Source organism: Temnothorax curvispinosus, unplaced genomic scaffold, assembly GCF_003070985.1.
Source record: "Temnothorax curvispinosus isolate PA1 unplaced genomic scaffold, ASM307098v1 QBEX01011966.1, whole genome shotgun sequence".
NCBI classification, from domain to species: Eukaryota; Metazoa; Arthropoda; class Insecta; order Hymenoptera; family Formicidae; genus Temnothorax; species Temnothorax curvispinosus.
This window is the reverse complement of record NW_020221746.1, coordinates 151,627-166,190: the sequence shown is the minus strand read 5'-3', so window position 1 is coordinate 166,190 and position 14,564 is coordinate 151,627. Positions and strand designations below refer to the sequence as shown.

The 14,564-nt window shown below is 37.8% G+C and overlaps 1 protein-coding gene across 1 annotated transcript; it reads left to right on the top strand.

Moving 5' to 3' along the window:
• Nucleotides 1–14,488, top strand: LOC112462089 (E3 ubiquitin-protein ligase RBBP6; the record flags this gene model as incomplete). Its single annotated transcript, XM_025027669.1, has 15 exons — nt 1–157; nt 277–511; nt 653–892; nt 1,325–1,491; nt 1,605–1,991; nt 4,072–4,333; nt 4,468–4,717; nt 4,818–5,124; nt 5,448–5,517; nt 5,642–5,929; nt 6,012–6,254; nt 6,351–6,653; nt 10,096–10,347; nt 10,515–10,748; nt 10,985–14,488. Coding segments are annotated over 15 exons (5,925 nt in total), but the record flags the coding sequence as incomplete, so codon positions are not given.
• Between the last annotated feature and the right edge of the window lie 76 nt (nt 14,489–14,564).

Here is a 14,564-nt window from a genome sequence, read left to right as displayed (position 1 = left end):
CACTACAAATTTAAATCTACTTTGGACTATGATACTGTGTCGTTTGACGGACTGCATATTTCGGTGGCAGATTTGAAAAAGGCCATATTTCATCAAAAACGTATCGGCAAAAATACAGACTTTGACCTGCAAATTACAAATGCGCAAACGAAGGAAGGCAAATATCTCACATTGTTATGAAATTCTTTTCTTCTTGCTTCTGTCCTACGAATCTATGCTACTGAATACTGTTAATCATATAATTCATAATATTCAATAATTATATTTCCTCACCAGATTATACGGACGATAACGCGCTAATTGCAAAGAATACCAGTCTTATTGTCGCCAGAGTTCCATTAACGGTACAACAGAAACGTTCTTGGGATCGAAATGAAACTCCTCCGTTTAGTAATGTAAAGGATGAAACTAACTTGGGCAGAGCCGTAGATCTCACGAGATTGGATGGCTCAGAGGAGGATAAAATCCGTGCCATGATGACGCAATCGACTCAAGACTACGATCCATCAAAGTATGCTATTTTCTATTGATTTTCTATTGATTGACACAGAAGAAATACTTTTGCACACGAGCCAAACTATATGTGTATAAAATATAGATATAGAACCGAAGTAAGCAAGATCTGATATATGTATATTTAATATTTTGTTAGTTATATGAAAATTCGTGGAGCCAATCAGACTGGGGATGTGCCTGCAAATTACCGTTGTTACAAATGCCACCAGCCTGGACATTGGATAAAAAACTGTCCACTGGGCACGAATCAAGAGCCAATTGAAATTAAGAAAAGCACTGGTATTCCCAGAAGTTTTATGGTACCAGTTGAAGGACCTTTGGTGCCTGGTGCTATGATGACACCTACGGGACACTATGCTGTTCCTGCTATTGATCAGTGAGTCTCAATTATAATATGCATTACAAAATTTACATCAGGTTTGAAACCTTTCTGGAAGCTTTCTGCAACAATCTGTGCTGTATGGGATATGTACTATATGTACGATACATCATATGAATAATACATATTGCTCATTTGCTGCAACAACGACATAACTAAAAAATTGTCATTTTTGAACCGAATTTTTGCAAAAGAATGAAAATCGATACACTGAATGAAGAGCTAATATATAGCTAGATATTTTTGTTCCTCTACAATCAGTTACTGCACCAAAATTGCATTTAAAAGTAATGTTAACCAATTTTATAATGATTCGAAACATTCAAACTTATTTTTGGGAATATTTTGTTTCCTGAGTTATGTCATTGTTGTAGCAAATGAACGATATGATATATTCATAATTATTATTTTCTTTTTCCTTGTCTTTAGTCAAGCTTACAAGGAAGGTAAGAAGGAACGACCACCATTTTCGCAAGATCCAGAACCTGTGGTAGAGAAGCCCGAGATACCAGAGGATTTGTTATGCAATATCTGCAAAGATCTTTTAACGGATGCAGTGATGATTCCATGTTGCGGAAATTCCTTTTGTGACGAATGTAAGTCTTTATCATTCAATTATCAGTGATAAATTAACAATTAATTATTATTAATGTTTTTACATTAAATCATTACATTTATATCTGTGTCTTTTTTTCTTTTTCTGTGATAGGTATTCGTACATTTTTGTTAGAATCCGAAGAACACGAATGTCCAGATTGTAATGAGAAAGATGTATCACCGGAAACACTTATACCAAATCGATTTCTACGTAATGCAGTAATGAATTTTAAGAATGAAACTGGTTACGCCAAAAGACAAACGTATCGGCCTCCCGCTCAAAATGCTGGACAAATCACTGTACCAACCGATCAGCCAAAAACTGAAACGCAGCAAGTTGCGGGTCACGTATCTTCTCAAGCTAAAACTGTACAGTCATCCGTTGCTCCTGACGCACCGTCGCAAGAACCTGTAGATCCACTGCAATCCACTGATCCTGAATCTGCTTCGCAACACTTTCCAACCAACATCTCTGGTTCGCAGCCACAGTCATCAACCAGTAAGTGTCTTTTGTTAACTGATGTTATTGTTTTGATGTACGTATAGAAAAAATAAATAGATCCACGAAATACAGTAATAGAGGATTCCGCAACATGTATCAGACAACGCAATGAAAATGTCTATATCTTATATAACCATAAAGTTTTATTTTTGGTAATATACAACATAGTCTTGATTAGCTTGAGATCAGTATGTGACATCATGCGATTGTTATTTCTTGCTAAAAGTGTGGTATTTAGTATGGTATTAATCATGTTACAGATTTTTATATAATGATTCCGATAACGTTAGGCACGTTAAAGTTTTTAAATATTTTAAAATTTATTAAAAATCTACTTGTGCGTTAAAAATTTACAATTGAACATCTATTTATAATATTTTGTGATATATTATTTCATAAGAGTCTAACAATAAGAAAAATATATATGTGATAGTATGACTATACATGAAAATATTTTTACATGTAGCAAGACTTACATTTTAAAGCAGATTTATTAATTTTGAACTTTTCGTAGTATTATTATTACTATTCGCGATAATATTTTTAAGAGTTATTTTGTGCTCAAAATTTTTAACATATATATATATATATATATTACAGAAATGTATTTATATGTATCGTCATACGTCTGACTTTAAAGTACAAATGTAAAAGAGTTATATTATGTCTAAGATATATATCCACATAGTATCTTTTGAAATCACAAGGAATTATTATACTAATATTAAGATAATTTAATTGGAGTTAATGTGTAAAATATAAATATTATAATAATTTATCCACATAAACACAGAATATAATACATTATTAATTGAGTTATATTTATAGATGTTTATTCGTATAAATAACAATAAAAAATATTAATATGTGTACGTATGTGTATGCGTGTGCGTGCGCGCGCTTTTTTAATCAATTTTAATCAAATATTTAATACTTAAAAAAAAATTAAAATAATGCAAGCGTATTGATTAATGATATCTCTTTGATAAAATATGAAAACTCATACATGAATTGATCTATCTATCTATCTATCTGTCTCTCTTTCGTTTCATCGCTCGTACTGAAATATTTTGTGATATGTAGCATATATGTTAAGTTCTGTTTACACATACACACAAACACATACACACAGGTATATAGGATGTTCAACGTAATGGTCCGCACGATTTTTGAGACGTTTCCGATAGTTTAAAAAAAAAGGTTGTAAGGTGAAAATTTATCTATTTCATGCAAGCTACAATCTTCAATAAAAAGAAATTGAAAAAAAAAAAAAATGTTTTTCATAAAAAGTCAATGTCACCTTGAATTTTTAAAATTGTACCATGTTTTTTTTTCATAATATTGTAGGGGACTTTAAGACGAATTCAATGCTCTATCACAAATGTCATTTTAATTGATATTTAATAGCCAGTTTGCAGCATTGTTTTGAATAGCAGTACTTATAAGCTCTGACTAGAAGTGTAAACGTAAACACTGAAAGTTATCTGAGGACAATTTTCGCATTGTAAACATATAATATCAGTATTCTATGAGTGTTCTCCTGAAATGGATGTAAATTATTGTTTTAATAAGCATCTAAAAAATCGTGCGGACCATTACGTTGAACACTCTGTATATACAACATACACACAAGCGTGCACACGCACACGCGCACACACACATATAAACATGCATAGTGCAATGTGTGATGTTGAATACTACCTCGCCGTATATTTCTCGTACGTAAACAGAAGGCAGGCGCCATTATATCCGAGTATGTAATCAATGCAGTTTTGACTTTTCTGATTCATATGGCGCATAAAACGTGAAAAATAGCATCGTCGCGATGAAACGTGCTAAATAACGTGTTTAATTTCGCTACAATCATGTATTGTTGACGATGTATTTGAAGTTATGCCGGCCAGCTGACGATATTAAGCACATAACCTCAAATGCACTATGAAAAAGAGAGAGCGTGAGAGAGCCCTGTACGCGGCAATTCATGGATGGATTTCATGAATGTATAGCTAATCCGCTCTCTAGTAAGCTATTATCGCTAATTTTATTCGCCTACTCATACGTGATGTGCTTCTGACAGCTCTGCCTGAATCCACTTCAGAGTCACACTTGCAAAGTGACTCGGTAACAAAACTAACAACTGATGAGGAAACTGAGGTGCCTCCTCCTCCAGGAACAGAGCCGCTACTCCCGATCCCCGCCCTCGTGAGTTCGCCAGAGAGAGAACGCGAGCGAAGCGATCCCTCTAGCCGCGATAAGAAGGAACGAGATAATGAATATTCGGAAGAACGTCAATCGAGAGAACGTCGACGAAGTTTCAGCAGGGATGGACATCGTGACAGGTAAGTGGTGGCAAGTCTTGCTTCTTCTTCTTTCTTTTTCAGCAAACTTGCAACATTGCGAAATCTCTATCGCTATGTAAACGATGTAGCCGAGTTAAATTGCATTCCACTGATTTTTTGCAATAATTTTGCAGAAGTGGAGAGCGTGGTCGTAGGATTGAAAATTTACGGCCGTTAAATCGCAACCGAAATCGATCCTTATCGCCCAGGCACTCCCAGCACGGCGACTATCCATCCTCGAGCGTGGTGTTACCTCACTTAATGAACCCACCTCCTTCCAAAAGCTATCAGGGACATTTAGCGGACGATGGACATTATCCGCCTACTATGCATTATGACAGTGGAATACATAGATCTAACGAAGACCGTGCGGGCACTCCAACGGTATGTGACAGCGAGAGTATTCTCTACATAAAGAATTTATTACTTGAACATTTTTTCTCATTAATTTCTCGCTGCACCTAACTCCGCTGTGATATTTCAGGTCGATGAGCCGCATTTGCACGTCCCTTCATCCGGCAATCAACCACCGTTATTGCCTTTTCCACCGGGCGAAGAGCGTATTCCGCCGCCGAATTACAATCAGCCACCGCCAAATGTACCTCCGCACAATCCTCCACTTTTGCCGGATCCTTATATGAGTCATCGAATACCGATATATCCACATCAGCAGGGGTCGCATTACGGACCGCCGAGGTACGATAGACCTTATCAGCAGCAGGGATATCGACCGTCTCAGCCACCCCGAAATTATAACGGGCCACCGAGACCAATGAGAGGATTGCATCACAGTAAGCAATTTGCGTTCAATTTGATAGTTTATTTACTTACAAAAACGTGTTTGATTTCTGAAAGCATTTTCTATAAATTCTTTGTTGTAGAAGCAAACACTTTAGGTAACAAGCAAACGCTTTTATTTGATTTTGACACTTATTCGTATTCTTTAAAGCATTACATATGATTCGTTTGTATGTAATACTTTGATTTGTTGGTTAGTATCTCATTTTATTTGTATTTTGTCGTTCGGTGAGATATAGAGAAATCTGTTGGTATATTTTTCTTTTCTTTTCTTTTTTTTTTCCATTTTTAGCATCTCGTTTGTATTTTGTTTCAGTGGGGTATAGAAATTTGCAACCACCGCCACCTGGACTAGGTAGAAATATACACAATGGGAATCCACCTGGGTAAGCTAATTTTTCATGAATCCTCCTTGTGAAAATCTTTAATTGTTTTTTCAAGAACAAATAATACACGTACGCGTGCACTTATTGTTTCTATTATGCACCTATAATATAGACTTTTCTGCAGAATTATTGACGATCCATTGGAAGCATTCGAACGAATGCTTAGAGAGAAGGATGAGAGAGATCGACGTTTAGGGAAGCACAGAAGAAGAAGCAGAACGCGATCTCGATCACGTAGTTACAGTCGATCTAGATCGCGCTCCTTTGGCCGCAGATCACCTTTTGCATCTCGCATCAGTCGATCTCGTAGTCCGCCGTCGAAACGGAGATCATCGAGGTCACCATTACCGCTCCGACCTCGTAGTCGCACCCCAAAACGTAGATCAAGAAGCGGCAGCTTCTCTATCAGCAGGTACGTGTGTAGTTTTAATGAAAACAACGCGATATTCGCTGTGTCGTTGTGTTCGATTCTTCAAGTTCATCTGACTTTGCAGATCTAGATCGTATTCCCGCAGTCAGTCACCAAGATTGTCTCCGTCGAGAGATAGAGATAGGGAAAGAGACAGAGATCGGGAGAGGGACAGAGAAAGAGATCGCGACCGGGACCGCGACCGCGATCGTGATCGCGACCGCGACAGAGACCGCGAGCGGGATCGAGATCGCGACAGAGACCGCGAGCGGGATCGAGATCGCGACTTACTGCCCAGATATCGATCGCCAGTCAGATCACCTCCAAGGTATATCTCGCATAATATTCACCATCGTATTAAAAAACATCCAAAATGCATTGTAAATGCGTATTGAGGTATGATTGCGAATGCTTAATCTTTCAGATTTCAAAGAGAGAGGGATCGCGAGAGAGACAGGCCGCGATCACGTGAGCCTCGAGATGGATACAACACTTATTACGGCGATTCGCCGGCTCATGATTATCCATTCCGTGATCGTGAGCGCGATTTACCGCCTAGGGAGAGACCACTGCCGAGATATCCTATAGGAAGAAATCAGCCATCCCAACACAATATACCACCGTTGATGCCGCATCTAGTCACTGGAGGTCACCCACCACCACCACCGCTTATGTCATTGGGACCTTCGCCTACGGACAGGAAAGACTATTATGATTCCTACAACAGGTATTTTCGCCTCAATAGTATTTTCATTCATGTACACTACGCTATGCAGATGATCTATCGACATGTTTATGCCACTAGTTTATTTAAGAAAAATAGCTCCGAAACTATGGCTATTGAATTATACAAAAGCGATATGATATATCAATCGAATTGTCTTGTTAGCGAGAAATGCCGACGCACAGAAACGATCCTGAAAGTTATTTTGACAATCCATATATAAATTAAACACTCAGCTACATTGCATAAATTTGACAATAAGCATCTCTATGTTCGATCCAATTTTACATTGATAGTGTATTGTTGCTAAATTAAGAGATTATTTCCTAAAATTTTCCTATGCATACAATATGATATGTAGTACAGTCTCTATGTATGTATATTGTTGTGCCAAGCGTCTCAGCTCTTAATATTAATGGTAAAGTGATTTAAATCTTTTTCCGCGTCTTTCTTCTTTTGTGCATAAATTTTTCTTTAGCTACATTTATTTCTTTATAATTTCTTAAATTATTATTTATTTTTCTCTGAATGAAGATATTTTATTGTCCGTATATATAAAAAATAATTGAAGAAAAAAGTTATTGAATATTGTAATATAATAAAGCACATAAAATATGTATTGATATGTGGAGCTTTTGCTATATGTCAAATTTATGCAGCTCATATATTTTACTACAGCAACGTTTTAATTTTTACAAGAGTGATACGTTGGAAATTGTATGCTGTGAGATTATTATGTTTAATTAATTCGTATCTCGTGATATCTCGTGATTGTACAAATCGATACATTTTTCTTTATATACCTTGTATGCTACTTGTGAATACTGAGAGAAAGACTGAGTTAAAAAAGATTGCGTTTTCAACACCGCATACTTAAGATACTTTTATATCTCAAAAGTAAATTGTTACTTGATCAATTTAGGACAATATTTTTAGGACAATATTGATAGCATATTATGTTTAGGACAGTAATGAGAGAAAATAAAGTATGCTAATGAGAGTGTGATTTATATGCACAGCGAAATTTTTCATCCATATAAATTTTTTTGTATTTCTTTATGTATTTGTTTTGCTATAGGTCTATTTTTGACAGAGATTTTTTACGTCAAGTAATAATCTACAGGGTGTTTTAGAATTGCACGGCACTATTTTAGGGAAATATTTTCTAGGTCAAAATAAAAAAAAAGTTTATGTAAACATATGTCGTAAACTTATTTATTAGTAAGATATTAAAGAGTAAAGATTATGTTTAACAGTAAAACATTTAAAGTGTGTTTTCAAAGTGGCCGTCGTTTTGTTGAATTCTTCTTGCATGCCAATAGGTCTACAATAAACTAAAGACTTCATCCAACCCCTAACGGCGTTAGACTATTTTCTATTGGGGGGTTGGATGAAGTCTTTTATTGTAGACCTATTGGCACGCAAGAAGAATTAAGAAACCGCATAGTGGAAGGTGCAGCAACTGCAGCTGCAGGAATAATCCTGATGCTATAAGACGTACCAGAGAAACATGGATACATCGTGCAGATACTGCATTCAACAAAACGGTGGCCACTTCGAAAACTTTAAATGTTTTACTGTTAAACACAATCTTTAGTCTCTAATATCTTACTAATAAATAAGTTTAGGGCATATGTTTATATAAACTTTTTTGTTTATTTTGACCTAGAAAATATTTCCCTAAAATAGTGCCGTGCAATTCTGAAACACCCTGTATATTAAGATTAATAATTTTTTAAAATATACATGCGCTATCGCCTATACGTACACCTACAACACACAACAAAAAAACACAAAATACATATACACAATACACATGTCAATATTTAACTATGCTCATGCGAATCGTATCTATATATTTACGAGATCTCATAATATTTAATTATTTATATATATTGTAATAACGTGCAAATAACAATATGTTTATATAGTTGTATTAAATATGTTATACATATGTATGTATGTATGTATGTATGTATGTACGTATATATTTTTATATATGTTATATCTTATACGTTATATTTTATACGTACAACGTATTTAGAATGTACCTAAGTATAATGTAATATTGTCACTATTGTAAATTTCTTTCTACATTACGTTATTTCATTAACTGCGATTCATTAAATTATGTGTGCATTTAATTATATACAATATTTGATAATTATTATACTAGAAAGATCAAGTAAGATCTATTTCTAGTTTAATAACTTTACTACATAATTAAGTCTTGTTATAAAAAAAATTCTTAATTCAAATTTAATCTCGATTCGCATATGTAACAATGTATTATATAAGGATTATATATACCATAGTAAGCGTACTTTATTTATCTACGAAATATCATTACAATATTATTGAATTATAGTTATGTTATATAATTATAGTTGAATTATAGTTGTAAAATGCATATATGTATAATTTGCAGTGTTTTATACATGTGTTTGTGTGCGTGCGTGCATGTGTGTGTGTATGACGTGTGCGTGTGTATGAATGTGTGTGCGTGTGTGTGTGCATGTGTGAGCGTGTGTGCGTGTGTGTGTTACATGCATATTGTGAAATGTAATTAAAAAGTGCAAAAAGAGAAGAAAGAAGCAAAGAAGAGTATCGAGGACCATCGTGGAGAGAAGCTAGCCAGCTGATTGACACATCTGCATGGTTTGTGAATCAGGTGAATTCAGGGCCAAATCAACATTTGTAATGAAAAAAAGCTTGTTTCCATTTATCTTCAATGTCAAATTTGGGACACGTTACTGAAAATTTATCATATCATAATATAAACAAATCAAACGTAAATTGGAAAAGGCTATTCAACGAATCCGGCAATTTCTTAATTTACATATCTGTACTTATTTGAATATTCAGGTGATTCTAGTCATGAAAATACATATTTTTTATTATATCTTAAAGCAGTTCAAAGTTACAAATGTTGCTTTCTGTACTTCATAATTTTATAATTTTATAATTAATGATTTTAACAAAGTCTCGGCAATAGGTGATTGCGATTACGTCCTGTTTATTCTTTCAGCTTGTATGGAGGTTAAAAAGGTGCAACAGTCTTGTAAAAAATTAACACATTCCTGTCTCAATTATTTGAATTTTTATTAAATAGATGTCTTCCGTACACCGCAGGTGTAGCAAATAAACCTCGGGATTCGCAGAAGAATGGAAGAAAATTTAAGGGGCAAATTATTCTCTTGGTTACTTTTTTCTCTACGAGTACTTTAACACGATTAATTTTCTCGATATAGTTAGAGATTGCATAAATTCGTTACTAACAATTATTCTACGCGTTCTTCGCGTTCTTCGCGCGCTGTGTCATATTTTCTATAAAGACACATCATGTATTTAAGATAGGAAATGAAAAAAAGAGAAAGCATAAGCATATCTAATGTTTAGCAGGATAACTAACATATCAAATGCTGTACTGACTTTCTGTCAACAGATATTCCGGACCTCCGCCGCCGCAGCGTTTTAGCAGTCCTCTGAGGGATTCTTCGTCACATAAGCGATTTGACGACGTAGCACCGCCTGGTACTGAGGGCTATTACGATCTCTCGCCACCGGGTGTCGAACATTCCGAGAGACCGTCGAGGGACGATCGTGAAAGGCAACGTTCCCTGAGGGATCAGGAAGATAGGGAGCATTCGTCCAAGGATCGCGATAACGACGAACGTGATAGATTGAGAGACGATAGGTAACGTTGTTAGACATTGTATCGAGTCTGAGATGACTACTCTTTAATAAGAAGAGAATCTTCTTTCTCTAATTACTATGCATTTCATTAAAATAAAAAAAATATAAAAAAAACTCGCAATCGCATTACAAAGGAATATATTTATGATGCATCTTGCGTTTCAAAAGGGGTCGCGAACGTGAGGATCGTATGCGCGAGAGGGACGACAGAGATCGCAGAATCGTAAACAGAGATCGCGAGGATCGCGACAGGCAGGTTCCGCCTAGAGAACATGAGGATAGGATACGAGAGAAAGACGAGCGCGACAGAAGAGAAAAGGATAAGGAACGAGACGATAGACACATTCGCGATCGTCGAGATGATGATAGGCATGTCGAGAAGAAAGATTATGACAAAGACCGGTACGTTCTACATAATCCAAGTTAAACAATACCATTGTCAAATTAATTAAAATTATTCAGCTTCTATTGTCATGGATCAATATGGATGGATGTAAATTTTAACATGTTTGTTACCTTAAAATATTATGCTCGGAAAAAGGACATGCATCCTTAAGTTAATTCGCAATTTGTTGCAAATGTGTCATTGCAAAAATTTGTCTTCCTATTATCTTCCTATATGATATGTATTGTTACAGTTATAGAGATGATCGAGATCGCCATAGGCAGGACGACAAGAACCGGCTGCGAGAGAAAGAGAGACGAGAACGCGAATACGAGCCCGAGAAAGACAGAGATCGTCACGAACGATACGAGAGACGTTCGGTAGAGCGGAAAAAGAGCAGGAAGAGCCTAAGTCCGTACTCGCAAAAGTCCAGGGGCGACCCTAAAGATTTGTCGCCAGAACGAAGTACGAAGAAGAAGGAAAAGGACCACGAGGAAAAGGTGGAGGAGAAGAAGAAAGAGAAGAAGATAAAGGAGAAGAAGAAGAAGAAGGATAATGATGAGAAGGAGAAGAAGAAGAAGAAGAAGAAGGACAAGAAATCGAATCAGAAAGAAGCAGCTAAGGACGATCCGACGATCAAGACGATGGAGACGGACGACCTGCTGGTCGAGAGTAAAACAAGTAATGATACTTTGTCTTCGCCGCTCAACAAGACCGACTCCGCGAAGGCGTGCAACGAGGAGGCTAACATACAGAATAGGATCGAATGTATCTCCAATCAAGTATCTATCGTGCCGATCAAAGAGGAATTCGAGGATAAGTCTCTGGCGATGAATCCGGAACCGCCGGAATTCAACGAACCCAGCCCTGGCAGTGGTCGGCTAGATCGTGCAGAATTCGGCACGAATCCACCGAATCCAAACTTTAAACCGATCCCGGAACTCAAGTCGGATATGAAACCGATCGACAGCCTGTACGGAGGATTGGACGACACGGAGATTAACACTGTGATCACGGAGAAGTATTCTCTACTCTCGGAACACTCGCAGACCGAGACTAAGGAAGCTATCACCGTGCTAGCGACGGAGAAATCACCAAAGAAGGATGAGTTTCTGGCACCACTACCCGAGTTGTCCAAGTGGGAAAGGGACGATACGATCGAAAAAGCCGAGGACGACGACGATGACGACGACGAGGCGAGCGGATCGCCGACGGAAAAGACACAGAGAGAGGACGAGCCGAAATCGATCAAGATGGTCACGTCGGAGGTGCTGAAGCGTGCAGAGAACGCTATATTCCAAAAGGCCATTAATGCGATCCGACCGATCGAGATCAAGAAGATCAGCGAAAGCAGAAAGATATTGTATCAGAATCCTGAGCCTAAGGTGCTGGAGACGGTGGAGCCCGCCAATCGAGAACCGCGAAAGAGCGTCAACGTGACGATCAACGTTGGTAGAAACGAGAGGAATGTCGAGATCACCGAACCGGCGAAGAAAGCCAAGCTCGATCGTACCAAGTTCAAACCCGTGCCAGAGACAGCCTACTCGCCGACCAGGCTGTCTGCCAAGGAGAGACTCGGTGAGAAGATTGAGGACGGCAAGGAGAGAAAGGTCAGTCCTATAAAGGGATTCATGGAGAGGCGTGACGGCAAGAACGAGAATCAGTCGAGAAGTCGATCGCCCAGGAGGGAAAAGAGGCTCTCCTCTCCGCTCTTGGAGTCGCGACGCGTAGAGTCCTCTTCGTTGGGTTTAACTACAACGAGCGGCGAACGAAAAGTTTTCTTGGAAGAGAGAAAACGGGACAAGGATAGAGGCGATCGGTCGAAGGAGAGGTCGGATTTCCGAAGCGACAGACACGGCAGCGAGTTGAAACCCGAGAGGGAGAGTAGAGTCGATTGTAGAACGGACTTTCGTTCCAATAGAAACGACGTGAAAGGAGAACGCGTGGATAAGGATCGCGACAAAGACCGAGACCGCGAGCACAGAGGTAGGACACCCCCCTCGGCTTGCGCGTTTAAGAAAACGGAAATGTCAAAGGTCAGCTTGTTGAAATCGAAAGATGACGAGGAAGAGAAGAAGCGTGACAAGAAATCGCGGGAGGAAAAGAAGAGAAAGAAGGAGCACCGCAGCAGGAGTAAATCCAAGGAGCATAAGAAGCGCAAAGAGAAGAAGCACAAGAAGGATAAGGATAAAAATCAGGAGAAGAAGCAAAAGCACAAGGAGGCCGCGATCTCGAAGGACAAGTCGGATGGTGGTAACGAGACCAAGATCAGTTACGAGAACGTTGAGCCGCCTCTGGCAGAGTCGTCGAAGAAACAAAGGAAGAATCCGAGACTGGTGTCTGATCGCAAGCGCAGTATACTCGACGAGGCGAGCTTCGAACCCGATTATTCAGCTTCGGACTCGGAATCGGATGGCGAGGAAGGTAATAAACCGTCACCCGCGAAGAAGCTGAAGCTTGACGAAACGGAATTGAACAAGGAGATGGAGATTAAGTCCCTGAAGAAACGATCAAAGTCCAGTAGCAGCGAGGACACGTCCAGCAGTTCCGACACAACGAGCTCCGACTCGGATAGCAGCGACGAGTCGCATAAGAAGAAAAGAAAGAAGCATAAGAAGCACAAGAAGAAGAAATCTGCCAAGAAGGATAGCAGTTCGGACTCGGACACTTACTCTGATTCGTCTGACAGCAGCAGCGATGAAGAGAAACATAAAAAGAAGTCGAAAAAATCAAAGAGCAGAAGCAAGCAGTCGAAGAAGAAGAAGAAATCCAAGCATAAATGACATCGCTAGATGTCTTTGACGCTCGATCAAAGAGAACTTTACCTTTTACCTTTTACCTTTTACCTTAGAAAAGGGCAGAGAAAGGAAAAAAAGGCCAGAACTCTTTTTTTTCTCTTAGAATATTATTAAATATCACGGAAACCATTATTATTATTATTATTATTATTTTGTACTTTGTTGCTACAATTCAGCGTGTGACATAGTTTTTTTTTTTTTAACAGATGTCCTTTAGTAATAGGGTATTTATTGAATGATTTATTGGCATACAAATAAGTAAACACTTTTAAGGCTCAGTCACAATCAGAGGAATAAGGAATAAGATAAAGGAATCAGGAATAAGGCATATTGCATCTCACTTTAATGTACGTGTACTGAAGTGAGATGCGACATTCCCTTATTCCTTTATCTTATTCCTTATTCCTCTCATTGTGACTGAGCCCTTAGCACACGAAACAAATTAACAGTTCGAGGAGAAGAATAAGAGAAAAAAGAAACAAATGTTGGGAACACGTACAATAGTTAAACTGTTCTAACGTGAGAGAAAGAAAAGAAGAACACGATGGCCTTTGCATAATTATCACGTTCCGACTTGATATGTTAAAGAACTATATATACACATACGCGCGCGCGCGCGCGTATGTATGTGTAGATATGCACATATATATGTGGGTGTGGGTGTGTATGTATATATGTAAGCTTATTATTACAATAAGCCATGTACATTGTAGCTTATGTAATTTTATGGCACGTTTGTCAAAAAGCGATAAGTCTTTGAGAAACTTGATAATTATATGACGAGTATAAGAGGATAATTTTATTTAGAGAGGATCTCTGCTGTCTATCTATATACATATGTATTTCCCTTTCCTTCTCTCTCCCTCCCTCTTTCACTTTCCACCATTATATTGTACTTTCGTAATCTAATGTCAATATGTAAGAAAAATCACAAAATAAAATGGAAAAAAATCTTTTAACACATATTCTTGTATCTCACCAAACACATGAACATTCAAAGAAATATCAACCTTGCATTCATCATGCGAAATTGTA